The 17,309-nt window shown below is 42.7% G+C and overlaps 1 protein-coding gene across 1 annotated transcript in view; it reads right to left on the bottom strand.

Moving 5' to 3' along the window:
* LOC115369211 (poly [ADP-ribose] polymerase tankyrase-1-like) overlaps positions 1-17,309 on the bottom strand; it is a 140,480-nt gene that overhangs the window by 31,962 nt on the left and 91,209 nt on the right. The window contains exons 7-13 of the mRNA XM_030065775.1: positions 16,284-16,470; positions 10,509-10,630; positions 10,273-10,364; positions 9,171-9,249; positions 8,462-8,633; positions 7,205-7,284; positions 637-782 (exon numbers count right to left, since the gene is read on the bottom strand). Of these exons, the coding sequence (XP_029921635.1) occupies positions 637-782; positions 7,205-7,284; positions 8,462-8,633; positions 9,171-9,249; positions 10,273-10,364; positions 10,509-10,630; positions 16,284-16,470 (878 nt within the window). The remainder of the gene's footprint in view (positions 1-636; positions 783-7,204; positions 7,285-8,461; positions 8,634-9,170; positions 9,250-10,272; positions 10,365-10,508; positions 10,631-16,283; positions 16,471-17,309) is intronic.

Below are 17,309 nucleotides of genomic sequence, written 5' to 3'. Positions count from 1 at the left end.
CTTATATTTGTTTAAGAAAGGATGATTGAATACAATATTGAAATTATAATGAGAAACTTTATGATAGTTATTTGGGTAAATTAACTGTTATATTAATCAAGTAAATAAAAAATCTATAGAATAACCAATGAATTCATTCTTAGATTAATCAACTAATCGAAAAAATAACAGTTACATTAATCAATAAAAAAAAAGTAATTAGTGGCAGCCCTATTATTTTGATTAATGTTCAGCCCCAGTTCATACATACACAACAAAATACACACAACGTCGTATAAAACTGCTGCCACATTGATTGGTCGTATCTGTCAACGAACAACTTCTGTTAACAGTTTTTTCTCTGACTGTTTGCTGATGATGCGCCCGTCTCTGTTTGAGTCCATTCTGACAAAAAAGAGAATCCAGTGGAAATGAGGGAGGCGCTTCGCAACATCGTCTCGGAAAAAGAAAGAAATGGCAACCAACAAACACCGATGTTGCTGGTGAACGCTCAGAGGAGGCAATATTAAAGGAACAGTTCACCCCAAAATGAAAAGTTCTCATCAAGTAGATCGTGGATGCGTGAGGCCGGGGTGTACTATAGTATTTAGTTTCTTCATTCTCCCAAGGAAGGTAAACACAAACAAGGTGTCTCACCCTTTGTCCTTGGCGTGCACGTCGGCCCCGTGGTGCAGCAGGTATTCCACCACCGACACCCTGTTGTAGCCAGCAGCAAAGTGGAGAGGAGTGGAGTGGCGTCCTTCCAGATCTCTACAGTTCACATTCTGAGCTGTGCACAGAGACTGGGGAGAGAGAGAGAGAGAGAGAGAGAGAGAGAGAGAGAGAGAGAGAGAGAGAGAGAGAGAGAGAGAGACGGCAGAAACACAAGGAAGATTAGAAAAGAGGAAAAGAATAACTATGAAGTAATTTGAAGTAATCTATGACTGCTATTTACTGATGCTGACGGCTGTTTAAAAGGAACTGCAACGACATAGACTTCAGCAAAATGCATCCTCCGAGTAAGCAAGCCAATTAGAGGAGAGATCAAACAGAAATGTCTATACAACATATAAACATGTGAGATAAGATAATAACGATTGCTTTGTGCCTTTTTTTTTTTTTTTAGCTTTGAGTACAAACGTTTGGGGTTTTTGTACCTGAAATGTGTGAAGTCACCCTCCTATCATCCTTCACATAAATATTACCGTCCTTTTCTGTGGCAATAAAAATCTTGTCTATTTCCCCTTTAAATCAGTTGAGAAAGAGCAAACCATGAATCAGCTGAAGAAAAAAATACAGCATCCCTCTCCTCCCCTAAAAAAAAAAAGGCAAAAACTACTACAAATACATAAAATAAATAAATAGGAAAACTAGCACTTCTTAGCATCATGCATGGTGCTAGTTTCCTTTGTCTGTATATGAATACACAGATCTTGATCTGTAAACAAAGCAGGTTAAAATCTGTCCAACCCTATTGGCATCCTCGGGCAGCAGCATCTGAACTGATGCCATCTGCCCACAGATACAGGACACCTGGGTTCACCAAAAACAGGTCCAAGTTTTCATTCATATCACCGCCTAGAAAACTACTGAATAGCAGCTCCAGTATTATTTTGTTTTTTTTCCATCACCCTTTGTTTTTAATTATGCATATTCATTGTTTTGTACTTGACATTCCAGCATTGTGCACAAACACCCCTGTCCAGCTGCTGTGCCCGGGGCCAAACCCTGTTAATGATGTGGTCACAATATGGCCTTTAATGTGCTGTTGTGGATGTGCGGAGTTCTTGTTTTCTTACGTCTATGTCACAAATGCTTAGCGCTTTTTTTTTTTTTTTTATAACCAGAAAACAATTTCTCCAAGGTGATAATAAGCTTGCTTTCTTTCTGTGATAAGAGACAAAAACTGAGATTTCTAAAGAGATTTTTTTCTGCTAAAACTGAAAGAAGGGCGACAAATGAACATAAGAGAGGGATGTACCGCAGACGCCAAGTGTTCAGAAAATATCTTGAATGGTCTGACATTCAAAATACTTTCAGTACTGCGGTATATAATACTGTGCGTGATGGAAAATATGTCCTTCAAGTGAAATGTGGGTAAAGCATCAACACTGTGGTTGTTAGCTTTGTTGAGAAAGCCTGCACGTCTGCACTGGTGCTAACAGCAAAATAATAGTGCTATTGAGTTTTCCGCTCATTTCTCTGCTGTTCCAGCCTCCCCCGGTGATTCGACAGTAACAGGAACCACAGCGGGACATTTATTTCAAAAGTTTTTCCCTCTATTGCTCATAGGATCCTGTTCCACTTGAAACAAAATCAAACACCCTGCCGACAGACTTGTTCATCAATACCGAGCCGTTATCCATCAGCGGCGCTGACGTGGAGGCGGTGTGCTTTTGTTTGCAACCGTGGCCATTTTCGCTTCACCTAATAACTTTTGAAAACTTGTGTCGACTTCCTCGCTGAGCAGAATTTTAATCGATGTGCACAAAGGGGGACAATATTAATAGGTCATACACTAAAACTTTTGTTTCACACACACCAATACAACAGGGAAATACTTCAGAGAGAGTCGTGCAGTACGCAGTGCGGATCGACTATCAAACGCATAATTTTACAACAATTTTAATATCATAACATTGCAATGATATTATAGGGATGATATTAAGGGATGCCATTTTGGGGCTTCTGTTTTTCTGAACTATGAAGGGAATTCCTGTATTCATATAATTATGTTTATTCTTAACCATCTTAATTTAACCCTAACCGTGTTTACCCTTCATCATGTTTAACCTGGCTCTTTTATGGCTTAGATTTGTGCCACAAATGCAAATGCAACAGAATAAAGGCAGTGACATTAAATGTTTCCTCTCTTTGTAACAGAGTGAAAAGGCTTATTGTTAACTGTCAGCTTAGGAAAGGCCAAGGCAGCGGATCTGTGGGAGAGAAGGAGTGGAAAACTACTGAGTGCGGCGAGTGTGTGAATGTAAGAAGACGAAGCGATCGGCCTTGGCCTGCGGGACAAAAAAAAAAAAAAAAAAAAATCAACAGAGCAGGAGATACTAGATAAGAGCGAGACAGAGAACTGGAGTATAAAGGGAATCTTCTGTTCAGCGTTCAGGGCACAAGTTTGACTTCCAGTGTGCCAGCCTCTGAGCATTAATGAACTGAAAATACAATACACACAAAAAGCCCTGACTAAATTAATTAATAGACTCTGACAATACAGCAAGAGATTTTGTCTCGTTCTGCATCGCTGTCACAGCTGAACTAGAAATAATTTGTAATGTGGATATGATGACTAAACAGGTAGAAGCAAATAATAGAATAGCTAATAAGTTCAGAATATTGCATTTCTTAACTGTGAGGCAGCCTTTAAAATACACAAAAAGACAAGATTTATTCCACATCACCATATTACAATATCCAAAAATCCCAGATGATGTCTGGTTTCATATTGCAAAATAGATCTGGGGATCATTTTTGACTTCCATCAGAGTTGGAGTTTAATGGGGGTTATGTTCGTTCATTTATTTGATATCGCAAAAAGTTATGAATGGATTTGCATGACCGTTGGTGGAAAGGCTGATTATGGAGCGAGGAAGAACTGGCGTGGCAGTGAGTGTGATTAACTTTTGACAATTGCATATTGTTGGTGGAGGCATGAGCTCGACTGAGTGTATTTTTTTTATATGGGTTTCATATTTGCACATGTCCAAATATCCATTCATGCTACAAACTGTAATATTCATACACTTATTATGTATTTATGGGCGGCTCAGTGGCTCAGCGGTTGCACTGTCATCCTATCTGTGTGCAGGCTGCAGACCTGCACATGTTCCTCTGGGTGCTCCGGGTTCCTACACAACAAACAACATGCAGGTCAGGTGGACTCCAGACTGAGCCGTTCTCAGGTGTGAATGTGAATGAGCGCTTCCCTGCCATCTGCCCGATGCATGCTGGGATAGGCAACCGCCCCCTGCAACCCCGAGACGGAATAAACAGGTAAAGAAAATTAAATGAATGAATGTATGTGCTTGCATTTACACTTTACTGGCTTATTTGCTCACTTGCTTCTTTCATTTTTATAGATTTGGAGATTCAGTTTGTTATTATTCTCTAGGTGTATTTCAAGTGAGATGATCCTGTAGTGTACGGGCTCCTGACTGGGCACTTTGGACATTTCTTTTTACCTCTGTTTCTTCTGAATATAGAGATTTCTGAGGTCTCCATTTCTATTTCTGTCTGAAGTGAAACAGTGAAAACAGAGTCGCCGTGGTAACAACCAATGGGAGTTGAGCTACAGGAACGGGAAAAAGAAGCCAAACCGTAAAAGAAGTCCCTTTTCACAACAACAGCCGCCTACATGAGTGCTTATGAAACGGCAGCCGGCCTGTTTTGATCCACAAAAAGAAGCAATTACGAATGAAGTGAAAGATGTGTCAGCCACAATTCTCCACCAGTGTTTCTCTGGTAATACTGTCACTTCAAAAAACATCTGTCATGCCAACTGTAAAAAAAAAAACAAAACAAAAAACAACAACAAAAGATCTCCTGTGTAGCTGTGTTTTCAGTGAACTGCTCTCTGCGAATAGAAAAATCATTCTGAGTGACAGAACCAGACGGGGGTGCGATGCCCCGTCTTCACGTTTGCCTCGTCACCTCGCGCCGAGAGTTTCCCAGACGGGGCCGGGAAGCGTTTACTCAAGAAGAATCATTTAGTGTGACCGCCCTAATCGGGCAGGACTGAGATGGATAATACAAATGATCCCAAGAATGGAGAGAATCGCTATTTTTCCTGAAACGTCAATCAGCAGTTCAGCCAGCCAGTGTGAGTGTGTGTGTTTTTGAGTGTGTGTGTGTGTGTGTGTGTGTGTGTAAAAAGAGACAGTCAAGAGAAAGCCACACCAGAGCTCATCTTCATTTCCAGTGCGATCCCTGCCAACCTGCCAAAGCATCAGACTACAGACGCAGCAACACCGACACACCTTCATCGAGGGAGGCCGCTCGTCTCAATAAAAAAAATGACTGACATTTCCAGGGAGGTAAAGGCTCTGCTGCACCAAATACATCCGTCAAATACTTTAATAAGCTTCCCAGATGTTAACACTTGGCACCTGCTGGTTGGATGATATGTACCGAGCATTAAAAAGTCCCCAAATTGTTTGAGGCCGTTAAAATACTGCGGCGATTCTTCACCCAACCCCTGGGGAACGCCTGGGCACACGGCATTCCTCAAAACATTTTTCTCCAAGTGTTCAGCGCGTGAGGCAGGAAAGCAAAATGGAGTGAAACTAGAAGAGACGGTAGAGATCAATCAGAGTTTGTTCGTTTTTTACCGTTGTGGACGGCAGGCAGACAGCTGAGCATGAAGAACTACAGGTATCCGCCTCGATGCCACAAGAGGATTTTTCATGTATTTACACACACCAACCCCCTTCCTACCGACCCACTCTGCTCTTTTTTTAGTAAAGACCCCCTGACTTTCAACAATGAACCCCTTAAAACATGCACTCGATACTGTGGGGCGCTTTGGATTGTAAGGGCCACTCTCTGTGTTATACCGCTCCAAATCGTAGCCAGTGTTATTGTAAAATAAACATTAAATCTTGTGAGGCAATACAGGTTTGCAATTTCTACAAAAAATCAATGTGTAAGCTACAAACACATGAGCATATATAATTTAATCTGGGCCAAACAATATCACTCTGACATTTAACAAAATCACAACAACCGGGACGCCATTAAGTAACAGGAACAATCACAAAGGTCGGGACATTTCCACAGTCCACGGGGACCGAGACGACGTCCCACACGGCCGGTGCAAGTCGCCCTGGGTGTAATTTCATTTTTTGAGGGGTAGTTTTTTCTGGTAATGTTCAGCGTCTTGAGACCTCGCTGCTTAAAAGGTGTGGATGAAGTTTTTATCAGTGTGAAACCTCATCATTCCCCAAAGGTTCGTCAAATTTGACCCAGCAGTGTCTGAGATATTGAGCGTTAAGTTCAGGGCCCTGCTGGCCTGGTGGTGGCGCTGTGGCAGGCCAATTGAGTTTATATTCAAAATATCCTGACTGCTTATGTTGGACGCTATTGAATGTAAGTGGTTCCGGCATTCAGACTGTCTGCAGGTAATACATCAGTGTTGGCCTGGGTCTCAGCTCTTCACTATCTGAAAATTCATCCTCTTATTACTGTGTGTTTAACATCTACCATCATTAATGTCATCGTTAATCACTTGTATGACCTGTGAAGAGTCACTGCAGCTTCACAAAGTTTTTTTTTATTACCGAGGTTTTACAAAAATCCATTTTCACGAGTTTGTCCATGTCCAAATTTGCAGTTATCCGAGTCTGTTACACAGGTCCTGGTATTTTGTACTCCAAACCTTTAAAAAGGGCACTATCTATTATTTTCATTGCCCCATAGTACAATATGACACATTATATTTGGATGGGTTGATAGGGATGTTGATCAATAAAAATGACTCAACAATTACTTTGCCAAGTGCTGAGATTTTCTGGATTTCAAAACTGACTTTCCAGTTTTAGCTGCAATGTGTAAAAAGCCTCATTCTCAAGACAAGAAAGGCAAATGAAAAGCAGTTTCATAATTAAGTATTTAGCATGGGGGTCAGTTCCAGATTACATAAGATGGTATGCATTGCGAGGGGTGGGTGGGACGCTATAACACTGAGTGTTATGAAACACTCACTGTTTCCCATGCGGTCTTAATATTTGGGCTTCCAGCCCACTACATTTTTGTCCTGGATTCATTTCAGAGATTTTGACGCATGAAGTTGGCAGTTCTCACTGATGCAGTTTTCAAACAATCAAGATTTAATGTTGCCGACGGCTGAGATCTTGATTAACAGCGCATTTGTGCTCCTTGGAGTCACATTGTGTCAAGCCGAATGGACAAACAGCTTGAAACGTGAGCGCAATAATCAGATGGAAGTATAATAGTCAGTTAATGCTGCAGTGCCATTAGCCTGTCCTTGTTTGAGAGACTTCAGTGTCGGATCAAATGTGAGTTACTGGGCTCGCTAAGCGAAACGTCGATATTAAGTCGTCAATAAAGTCGCTGACAGGGAGGAGTTAGCAGACGAGCTGTGGGAAACAACAAACACTGAGCTGTGAGCAGGAATCCGATCTACAGGAAAGCTGAGTGGAGACTGTACGGTAAAAGTAGGTCAAGATGTGACACTGAAGAAAACAAAACAAGCTACCTTGACGGTGTCCAAGTCTCCGGCTTTAGCTGCTTCCAGAAGTCTGTAGTCCACATCGGAGTTCCTCGCTGGAATGTTTTCTGCAGAACACAAATGTACAGGAGAACGTTGGAGAACCAGGCTTATCTTGATCAGAGTTCCTGTTTTTTCTGGTAAAGGCTTCTCATTCTAACAGCTGCACACATTTTGCCTCTGGAAACGTCCCAGTTTGACCACAATCTTTAACTGGTGAGCAACTGCAAACTACTGGAGACTGACCGCCTTGCTCAGTGGCATTTGTGCGGCGGAGAACATTTCTATTTCACATTCCCTGCACAGACTCGCTCCGTCGGCTGGTGGATTCAAACGGACTTGCAGTACAGCCTGGGGGGATTTTAGGAGAAGCACAAATTATTCTTCCTTGATAACTAAATATTGGGAGGAAAACCAATTTCCCTCTGGTTAAAATGACCAAATTTATACAACCGGTGCTGGTGCTGTCTTTCGCAATGGCAAGGGCTCAAGTCATCCCGTTTCTTTTATTCCACAAAATGTTGGAGAACGTGCTGCTGACCGGTGTGGCTGAGGGACTGCAGTTAGGACGACGTATCAGCAAGCTGATCTGGATCTGAATGTAATTCTTAAAGATCACAGTGCAGCGGCAAAAAAACAACAGACAAGGTTTTCTAATATCTCAGGCCGATATCGATCTTTTATTAAATTCCTCTCTGATCGCTGCTACAATCTGTAAAACATGCTCTCTCATCCACCTTATCCCTTCAAATGAAACTGTGTTTCTCTCCTAAAGAGATATCCCGCTGGGTTAGGGGTTAGGCTTTGGACTGTCCCGTTGGTTCACACTTGTGAGGGATCCTTCCCTGCACCATGTCCAACCCCAACATCCTGTTTCAACCGCAAATACATCACAGCAGTAAAGTAAGGGACTTATTTCATGCGGTCTTTAAAGAGCTACTAACACTAAAATAATCTCATAATTGTTTCCATGGAGAGTTTCAGTGTCTTGTGATGGATTAAATCCTATTTCTGAAGCTTTTTTTTTCACCCTGACAAAAGTAAAATACTGGGAGGAAACACAAATCCATCAAAAACAATAATAGCAAAAAATATTGCTGCAGTCGAAAAGCACTACTAACTGGCCTCAACCACCAATATTGTACAAAACCTTCTGTATGGCAGCAAGCGCATAGCAACAACAATGCACACACACACACACACACACACACACACACACACACACAGAGAGACAGGGCAGCATACCATTGAGTATCTGCTGGACGGCCTCATTTCCCATCTGAGCAGCGGTGAAGCCCTGTAGTGACACCAGAGAGGCGTCAGCTCCGTATCCTAGCAACAGCCGGCAGGTCTGGAGGTGGCCGGCCAGCGCGGCGCGATGCAACGCCGTCTGACCCAGCGTGTCCAGGGCATTCACCTGCAAACACACACAGACACACACACAAATCTGAATGATGACACCTGCAGGCATCCTGGGCGTTCGTTCAGCAGCACCTCCTGAATGTGTGACCTTTAGCTCCAACCTGAAAACAGAAACTCCAGTCTACGACTTACACCCAGATCCCAACTAAAAACTAACAATAAATTTAGCAGAAACCTCCGGCCTGAGGCACTCTTCCACTTTTACATATCATCAGTCCGCGATTTCCAGCGCACCGCAGGAGTTATTTGGTGATGAAGCGTTGTAATTTACTTTTCACATTCATGTGCGGATGATGGATGGAGAACAGGCCGACATTTTTCATCCGAGTCCGCTGACAGGGGCTGTGTGGAGGAGCACCGCTTGACATTTAAAAAGTGACGGATTAAAGAGGAAGTGGAGAGGAAACGGCGGAGGGATAGAGCGAAATGGACGGACAGATGGCTGGACGGATGAGCAGATGGATGAAGTGACAGCTGATTCACAGCTGAAAAAAAAAAAAAAAAAAATGTAAAAGGAACGGCGTTGGCTTACCTTTGCGCCGTGTTTCTGCAGCACCTCCATGATGTCATTGTGAGCTCTCTCCGCCGCCACGTGAAGCGGAGTCATAAAACTACAGGAACAGCGAGAGAGGGAGGAATTAGGAGGTAGAGGAGAGCATGAGGAGTGTTTTGAGGTCGGGAAAAGCAAAAAAAAGAGAGCGCATCAATGTTGAATCTGCATGGAAATCCCTCACATCTTAATCTTTCATTGACTTAAAATCACCTTTACCCATAGGCGGTTCTAGGGGGTGGCAGGGGGTGGCAGCTGCCCCCCTAGAAAAATGCCTTGCCACCCTAGTTGCCACCCCAATTTCAGACAATTTATTTATTTATTTTTTAATTGTGGCTGTTCGGAAACTCGCTGTTACGAGACTCAAATGTATGAGTGCAAGTAAATTCAGCAAAAGATGACACTCCTTCTATTTAAGGGGTTGATAAATAAATAAATAAATAAATATTTCTAATGCCACCTTTTGGTTTTCTATTCAATGCTTTACTCATGTACCACAATAATAGAATGTTTTTGAGTTAAAATATCCTCATTTGGGGGTTTTCCAAGCAAATATTGATATATGTGATCGTTTGGTATTAAATCAGCATATATATTTCTGCCACCCCTTAAAGTCTCCATGCCACCCTCTTGCCACCCCATGAATATTTGTCTAGATCCGCCCCTGCCTTTACCCTACACTACCAAGGGTTTTACACTGATTTCTTTCATGCATCCTGCAACACCGATGCAACCAGGCGTGCAAGCCGCATGCAGCATTCATGCTTCATTCACAGCACTCTCTCTGTCGACCACATATTGCCTCGCAGAGGACATTTATTTCACTTTTCTAAATCTAAAACTAAGTCCAACTCCTTTGCGGAAGTCCTCCACTTCATTCCCGCTTCCCCGCCTACATCCTTCCTGCTTATCCGCTCGGCCAATAATAGCAGGAGGTGTGTGTGTGCGCCTATCATCACAGCCCCCGTCCATGTTATTTCAGAGCCGCTTGTTAAAACACACCTGGCTGCAGGGAAAGCCCCCGGTCACGTCCACGTGCACAGGAGGCCTGAACCAAACAGGGAAAATCTTGCACTTTACTCACTCCTTGTTCTTCTCGTTGACGTTGGCTCCTTTCCGCAGCAGCAGCTCGGTCACCTGTTTCCTCTTGGGGTGGGGGGACGCTACGGCACAATGCTGCAACACACACACACACACACACACACACACACACACACACACACACACACAGATATACAGGGTAAGTCATCTGCATCGTAGCATGTCTACATCAGTGCAAGAATCTGTGTGTGTGTGTGTGTGTGTGCGTGGGCATCTCACCAGTGCGGTCTCATGTGTGTGAGGGTGTTTGAAGTTGATGATCTCCAGGGCCATGGTCTTCTTAGCCTTGGCCATGTCAGCTTCCCGTGCTGCCTGAAGCAGCGAGTGACCCTTGAATTCATCTAAAACACACACACACACACACACACACAGGGAGCGAGAGAGAGGGAGAGAAAGACAAGATGAATTAGTTTACATATGCTTCAGAAGCCATGTCATCATCTGTCTATGATTTGTCAGCAAAAAAACAAACAAAAAAAAGCATCGTCTATAGGACAAACAAATGCTTTTTCCTCAAAAATTATTGGACATTTGGACTTTTTTTTTCTTTATAACCTGAACAAAGTAGAGTAGAGTAGTAGATTTAAAAACTAAAGTGCTAACAGCTCAGTGGCTGGGCCCCCCATGCAGAGCCGGAGTGATTTTAGACTTTTGTTGCCGTCTTGACCCGAAAACAGATCGGACAGAGAAGTGGAGCTTCTGCTAACCACCTATGTTTTTTTTTTTTTTTATGGCTCGGCAGCAGCTAGAAGGATTGTAGCCGTAAATTTATCAGGAAAAACTGCTGACAAAACAGCCGGCTAAGAGAGAAACGTGCAGATAAAAACGTCCACGTTTTAAACGCCAGCTTAAATCACAGATTGTAACAGGGTGAAGATGTGGAAACCTCGTGGATTTATCCCAAACGGGGGAAAAGGTGCTGGATCTGGAATCCCCTGTTTGGGCAAACGTTTGTAGTCGAGGTTACGTCGGACTGCTGAGGTCCGTTTCACACAAAAAAACCTTCAGTCGTACTGTTAACACACATTAATGTTGTCTCAAAAACATCAACATGCCAGGATTTCCACCGCTAATGAATGTTTCAACTGAGCTGACGGATTTCATAAACCTGCAGTGATTTCCACAGAGGAGCGTGTGGCCCCGAAACTGAAGTTAAAACATGAAAATCCACAAAAAAAAAAGGAGTTTCGAGGTTTCGGCGCCCATGCACTTTATCAGCTGCTGGGTCCCTCCAGCGGAACATCACTTCAGACAGATTACTTCAAAGCTTTCAGCAAAATGCTAATAACATACAGTATGATGCAACAGCCCGAGTATTCCAGTCGGAGCGGAAGCCAGTGAATTCACCTTGGGGATGACAAACTACAAACTATTTTGCTTCAGAAACGTCTCAGGCTAGATAAAAGAAGTCTCTGCAGCTGTATTTATGCATTTGAGCAACCGCCTTCATACATTTTTAATCAGACGTTTAGACAAAATGTTAACAGCGCCACATCGACGCCCGAGCTTGAAGGGAAATGTGATCTAAGTGGCCAAATCGACAAAGTCTGCGCCAATGAATCAAACGCTGTGATAGACATGAGAGGGAAACGCAGCCTCTGTTGTTTGTTTCTCCCTCAAGTGAAGCCCGGAGCCATTTTTCACCCTGGTTCCTGTCACTCTGTTGTCACTGAGAGGCTGCCGTCACTCTGCCAAAATTTGTAGCATCACATTATTTAACTGAGAGAACAGCTATTTTTTTTTTAATGTTGATGCCTGGGTGCTTGAGCAACCCAGTTTCAGGTTCAAACGTGTAAATGTTGTAACTCTGATTATGTAAAGGCCTGGTTTACTTCACATCTTAACTCTTTTCATTTTTTGGTTTCTGGCGTCTGTGCAACCTGGACACTTGGACAAAAAGGCTGAGGACACACACCTCAGTTAAAGGCCCCATGCTGTACACTTTTCCTGGGTTTTATTTTAACTGCTGATCTCCCTCGCAAGATGTATTTGTGCTTTTGAGGACCTGTGGTCTGATAAATATAGTTTTACAGCTCCTCTCTCTCGCCTTTCTCCTGGAGCTCTGGCAGCACGGTTCGTTTAGCCAATCAGAAGAGAGAATCAGCCCCTCTCCACTGATTGGCTGACTGTTTTGAATGACATTTGGTCGGGCCAATCACAAGCAAGTAACTGAAACCTACGTTGCTCAATTGAACTCAGTGGTGCTCACCGGTAAACGGGACTTATCATCTTACCATCTTATCATTAACAACGTTTCTTCAACATATCATTAACTTGTTAGCTTGTTGCCTGGGGAGCGGAGGCGGGCTGGCTAGTTTAAGTGGGCGGAGTCGCCTTATGTGTGACATCACAGAAAGGAGGAAGTGCTGTCTGCTCGTTTTAAAGGGAGAGTTTCAAAAAACGGGCTGTGCGCATTTCTCCGTTTATCACAGGTTTGAGGCATGGGACAGTATTTATGTGGCCCCGAGACCTTCCCGATCACGCAAAAACAACGAAAATTGCATTTTTCATGCCATGGGGCCTTTAAGAGGTGCAAGCATACACAAATTAATGTCTGGAATAAAGGAAGGCCTCACGCTCCAGCTCCTTTAATTAGCTTTAATCTTGACCAACATTTTGGGCAGAACCTTCTGAGACTGAGAACACATTTACTCAAAGGACTGACTATCAACAGGCGATCAGAAGTGATTACCAGGATCCGTCCGTCAGTCTCTTTGTCTGCTTTTTTTACCCACTCATGTACACAAGTACAGTTTTTAATTCTTCTTTGGCAAATACTTTTGGTAAAGCTTTTAATAGTTAATTGTTCTCTCTCACAGTACTGTGCCCTGATATTTAACAATCCTATTATTCAACCTCAAAAAAAGGAGTAAATTTAAATGATTTTAACGATTTTAGACCTACCTCTAAACTTCCTTTTTGAACCAAAGTCCTGTAGGAGATTGTTGCAAATAAACTTTTAGCCTTTCTGAATGATGAACTCCGTGTTTGAGTCTTTCCCATTAGGTTTTGGAGCTCACCACAGCGCAGAAACTGCTCTTCTTAAGGTCATGAATGACTCAACAGGTACCAGAAAACAAAAGCACATTACATCTGTCCTCTCATCTTTGCCTGCCTGTTGGTTTTAGAGTTGATTTTCAAATTTTACTTATTCCTTTTAAAGCCTAAATCGGTTTGAGCCCAAGCTATAGTTCTGACCCTCACACCCTCACACACACACACACACTTTATCTAAAATGATTCAATAAAGCATATGCAAAGATTCAGACTCAATATGCAGATGCACTATGGAACTCAGATCTGTTAAAATAATCTTGACCCCCATCCTTGACCTGAAGTCAGCGCCTTGAATCAGACCTTAACCACATTATGGTCAGCACCAGCTCTGTGCATGTCAGAACAGCCAATAAACATTAAACTTTACATTTAGATCAGCTCCATATATTTAGTATAGCCAGATTAAAAAAAAAACATACAACCAAAGTGATTACCTCACTATATTCAACCTTTTTTGGGGGGTAGATTCATATTAGTTTGTTGACTCCCCCATCGAGACACGGCGGGAAAAAAAAAAAAGCCGTCTTGCAAAAACAAATGATTAACATGAGCAGAGAATATTACCCAGAAGTTGTAAGCTGATGATTCATGCAGCCTTTATTTTTGTTTTGATCTGCTTCGCTAAAAAGATACAGCAACAAGTGAGGTGGCGAGATAACTGACTCACTAATTAACTTTCAAAGACTTACAGAAAAGCTTGCTGGCACAGACGAAGACAAAGGACTTATCTTGTCCGCTTCAACTGGCCGCAGACGTAATCAAATGTGGCTACGCCGATAGCGTGAATTTAATTATGCTGCCGTGCCTCTTTGATTAGCAAGTCACACATCTCAAATGTGCTCACAAGACAGAATACATGAACCCAAATATACAGTCTTTTGTGTTTGCATGCAGATAAAAAAAAAAATCTCAGCAGAGAAAAATACAAAAAAAAAAAAAAAAAAAACAACAACCCAACAACATTTCAAGGTTCATTCAAACAATTTTCCCAACATAAGTGAGTGTGGCCCCTGTGTTTCTATCGTTGCAGGCACTGGGGATGGGCGTGGCAGAGAGAGAGATTTCAGCACTGTTTTAAGTTTACTGCAGGTGACACTGATCCAACAAACTTGGGTACAACATCAAGTTTGATGTATGTCGACTGTGCGATGATCACACCGACTGAATCTTATTGGCTACACGTCAATATACAAGAAAACGTCATCGGCGTACGTGATCCATCTGCGCTGCTGTCGTGGTAAGCAATGAAGCTGAGCCAGAATAGAGCCCTTGTAATCGTAGTATTAACAATGATTATTAATTTTAAGTGATATTAATGTGTTTGGACAAAATCCAAAGCGGAGCGGGAGGAGGAGAATGTGAACCCGGTCTTTTAATTCTTTGTTGGAATCCTAAACATTTCGTTTTGCTCATTTCACCTCCATCACTGGGTTTAGCGGCAGTATTGTGTTGATCAGTGCATCATTTTATGCTTTTTTATGCTTTTTCTTCCTAGACTATGTTTGGATGAACAATCTTGACAACGGCCGTCTTTGAACCTCTCTCACAGTGCGACGTAGGATCGCTGTTTTGGAGACACGACCAAAGACATCGCCACGTTTCTTCCACGCTGGTGGTCTTTTGTCTGGGACAGCCCAAAATCGCAGCATGTGTATCCGGCTTAAAAGACCTTGATAAACCTCAGGGGTTATGCTGTCCTCTAACAGACACTTCTTGGTTGTTTGATTACCTTTTTTCCTCGGTTAATGCACCATACAACACTGCACCCATACATTTGCCACTCATGTACAGTCCTGCTTCCACTGACTCCACACGGTTTGGCTGTTTTCATTCTTTGTTCTTTTCTTTTTTAAATTAGTTTGTTGAATCGACTTGGTTGTATGTGTCTCCCTTTTTGTTGTGGCCATGCAGCCCAGCTTATGAAAGGGAGCATTATAGTAAGAGATGATCCGAACACACAAAATAAAATCAATTTGCATTCAGCTGAAAATTGGTCAAGGTTGTTCAAGGATGTTGAAAAAAAGGAAAAGCTTGTGAATCACCGGCTTGGTCCTCACAAACTGAAGTGAAGGTGCAGTCATGCTATGAATGAAAACCAACGACAGGTTCGTTAATAACTCACAGTGCAGAGGGTAAGCGGTGATTTTTTTTTTTCACAGCTCTGGAAAGCCTGAGAAGATTTAATTATTCACTGCTAAGTGTTTTTCTGCGTACGTGCGTGTGTGTTTTAATGTCCGTTTATACTGTTTTCCTGCATACATTGTCCTGAAATGTGAGCCGGATCATTTCCCACTGCCTGCTGTCTAATTATATTTTGCTTGCCCTCTTGCACACAGGGGTCAAAGGGCACAGTTTGGTGCAGGACAGAGCTGTTCTGGGATTCAGTGTCAGTGTCAAGTTAAAACCTGACTGCAATGCAAATGTATTCACAGACTAAGTGGGTGTATTTATATGGTGTATTTATTTGCATTTTTGTGGTTGGTTTGTTTAGGTCCACATTATCAAATGCCAATTGAAGTAACGTCTGTAAACAAAAAACACTTTAACTCACGAGTAGCTTTAGGGTGCTGCTGTAACCTTCTCTAACATGATGGACTTCACTGTTTCTTCTTCATTGGTGTTCAAACCAGTTCAGGAAACACGAGGAAACAGTCAAATATGAGCATCGGCTCACAGTTGATATAGAGAAGCTGCAATCGCCTCATTTTACCCATAACCCCTTGTGTTTTGGGCTGGTTTCCTGTGGTCGGTTGGATTACGCTCTCACCACGGTTCTCTTGTTAGAGGACAGACATTTTCAGTTCAGATGACATTGTTCTGACCTGGAAAACACAAACTGAGCTGACGAAGGAAACACTGCGGATTGAAATCCTGTCCTAAACAGCAGCAGCGCTGTGGTTCACGCCCAGCGAGTGTGCCGCGCACAATAAAACTCACACGTTAGTCTCTCCTTCAGCTCTGGGGTCGGCGCCATGTCCACGGAGCTCTTGCTGTGGCAGTTGAGGAGCGAGGGGTCGGCGCCGTGGCTCAGCAGCAGTGAACAGACCTCCACTCGGTTTTTGGAGGCGGCCTCGTGGAGCGGGGTGAACTGCCAAAGGTCCATGGCGTTCACACAGGCTCCGTGCTGCAGCGGGAAACAGAGGAGGAAGAGGAGGAGGATGGTGGAATGGTGGAAGCAGGTGAGGAGGGAAGTGAAAAACACATTACATTGCATCGTTAAAAGCATCTTCCTGTGGATTCATTTTGAATACTTGGAAGGGGAAACACTGAAATAACTCATAATGCAAAGTTATCATAATGGACTGCCACTATCAAACAAGCAAGAATCAATTATTGATCAATGTGAAGCTATAAAAATGGTAAGTAACAACACTGCAAGCACACAAACGTCATTCTCACCGTCTGAAATCACTTCAGAATTGGAAAACCTTCTCTAAAATTGCTCTGGTGTGCCAACAATTACAGGACAGGTTCGGCTTTCTCCCACCCAGACCTGATTTAAAAGCCGTTCACCTTCATTTCTAATCGCTGTAATAACACAGCTGCACTGATATGAGCTCTCATAAATCGATTACTGAGACGGTTCTCACTGGGTTTAAGCAGAGTTCAGCTGGACAAACCACTGAAGCCTTCAAGAGACTTTGCGTCAGGTTTTATTGACTTAATTATGAAACAAACCCTGATAAAACCTAATTTAAAGCATGGGCTGGAGCCACGTTTTAAAGAATATTATACTGCGAGCTCCCTGTTTTCAAAAAGGTAAATGTACGGTGGTTTCTAAAGGCCTCAATGGCTGCCTTCTCTTTGCAGCAAAAGTCATAAGTTTCTGAAAAAACAAAGTAAGGAGTGAAGTTCTGTTATATAGAATTAATAAATGTTGAGCAAAAAAAGATTCACATAAGATCTGGGTTCAAAAATAGTAATCCTGTCTTAAGGTTTATCCACTGCACAAGATCTGAGGCC

The sequence above is a fragment of the Myripristis murdjan genome, chromosome 12 (genome assembly GCF_902150065.1).
Source record: "Myripristis murdjan chromosome 12, fMyrMur1.1, whole genome shotgun sequence".
NCBI classification, from domain to species: Eukaryota; Metazoa; Chordata; class Actinopteri; order Holocentriformes; family Holocentridae; genus Myripristis; species Myripristis murdjan.
This window is presented reverse-complemented; position numbering and strand designations above follow the sequence as displayed.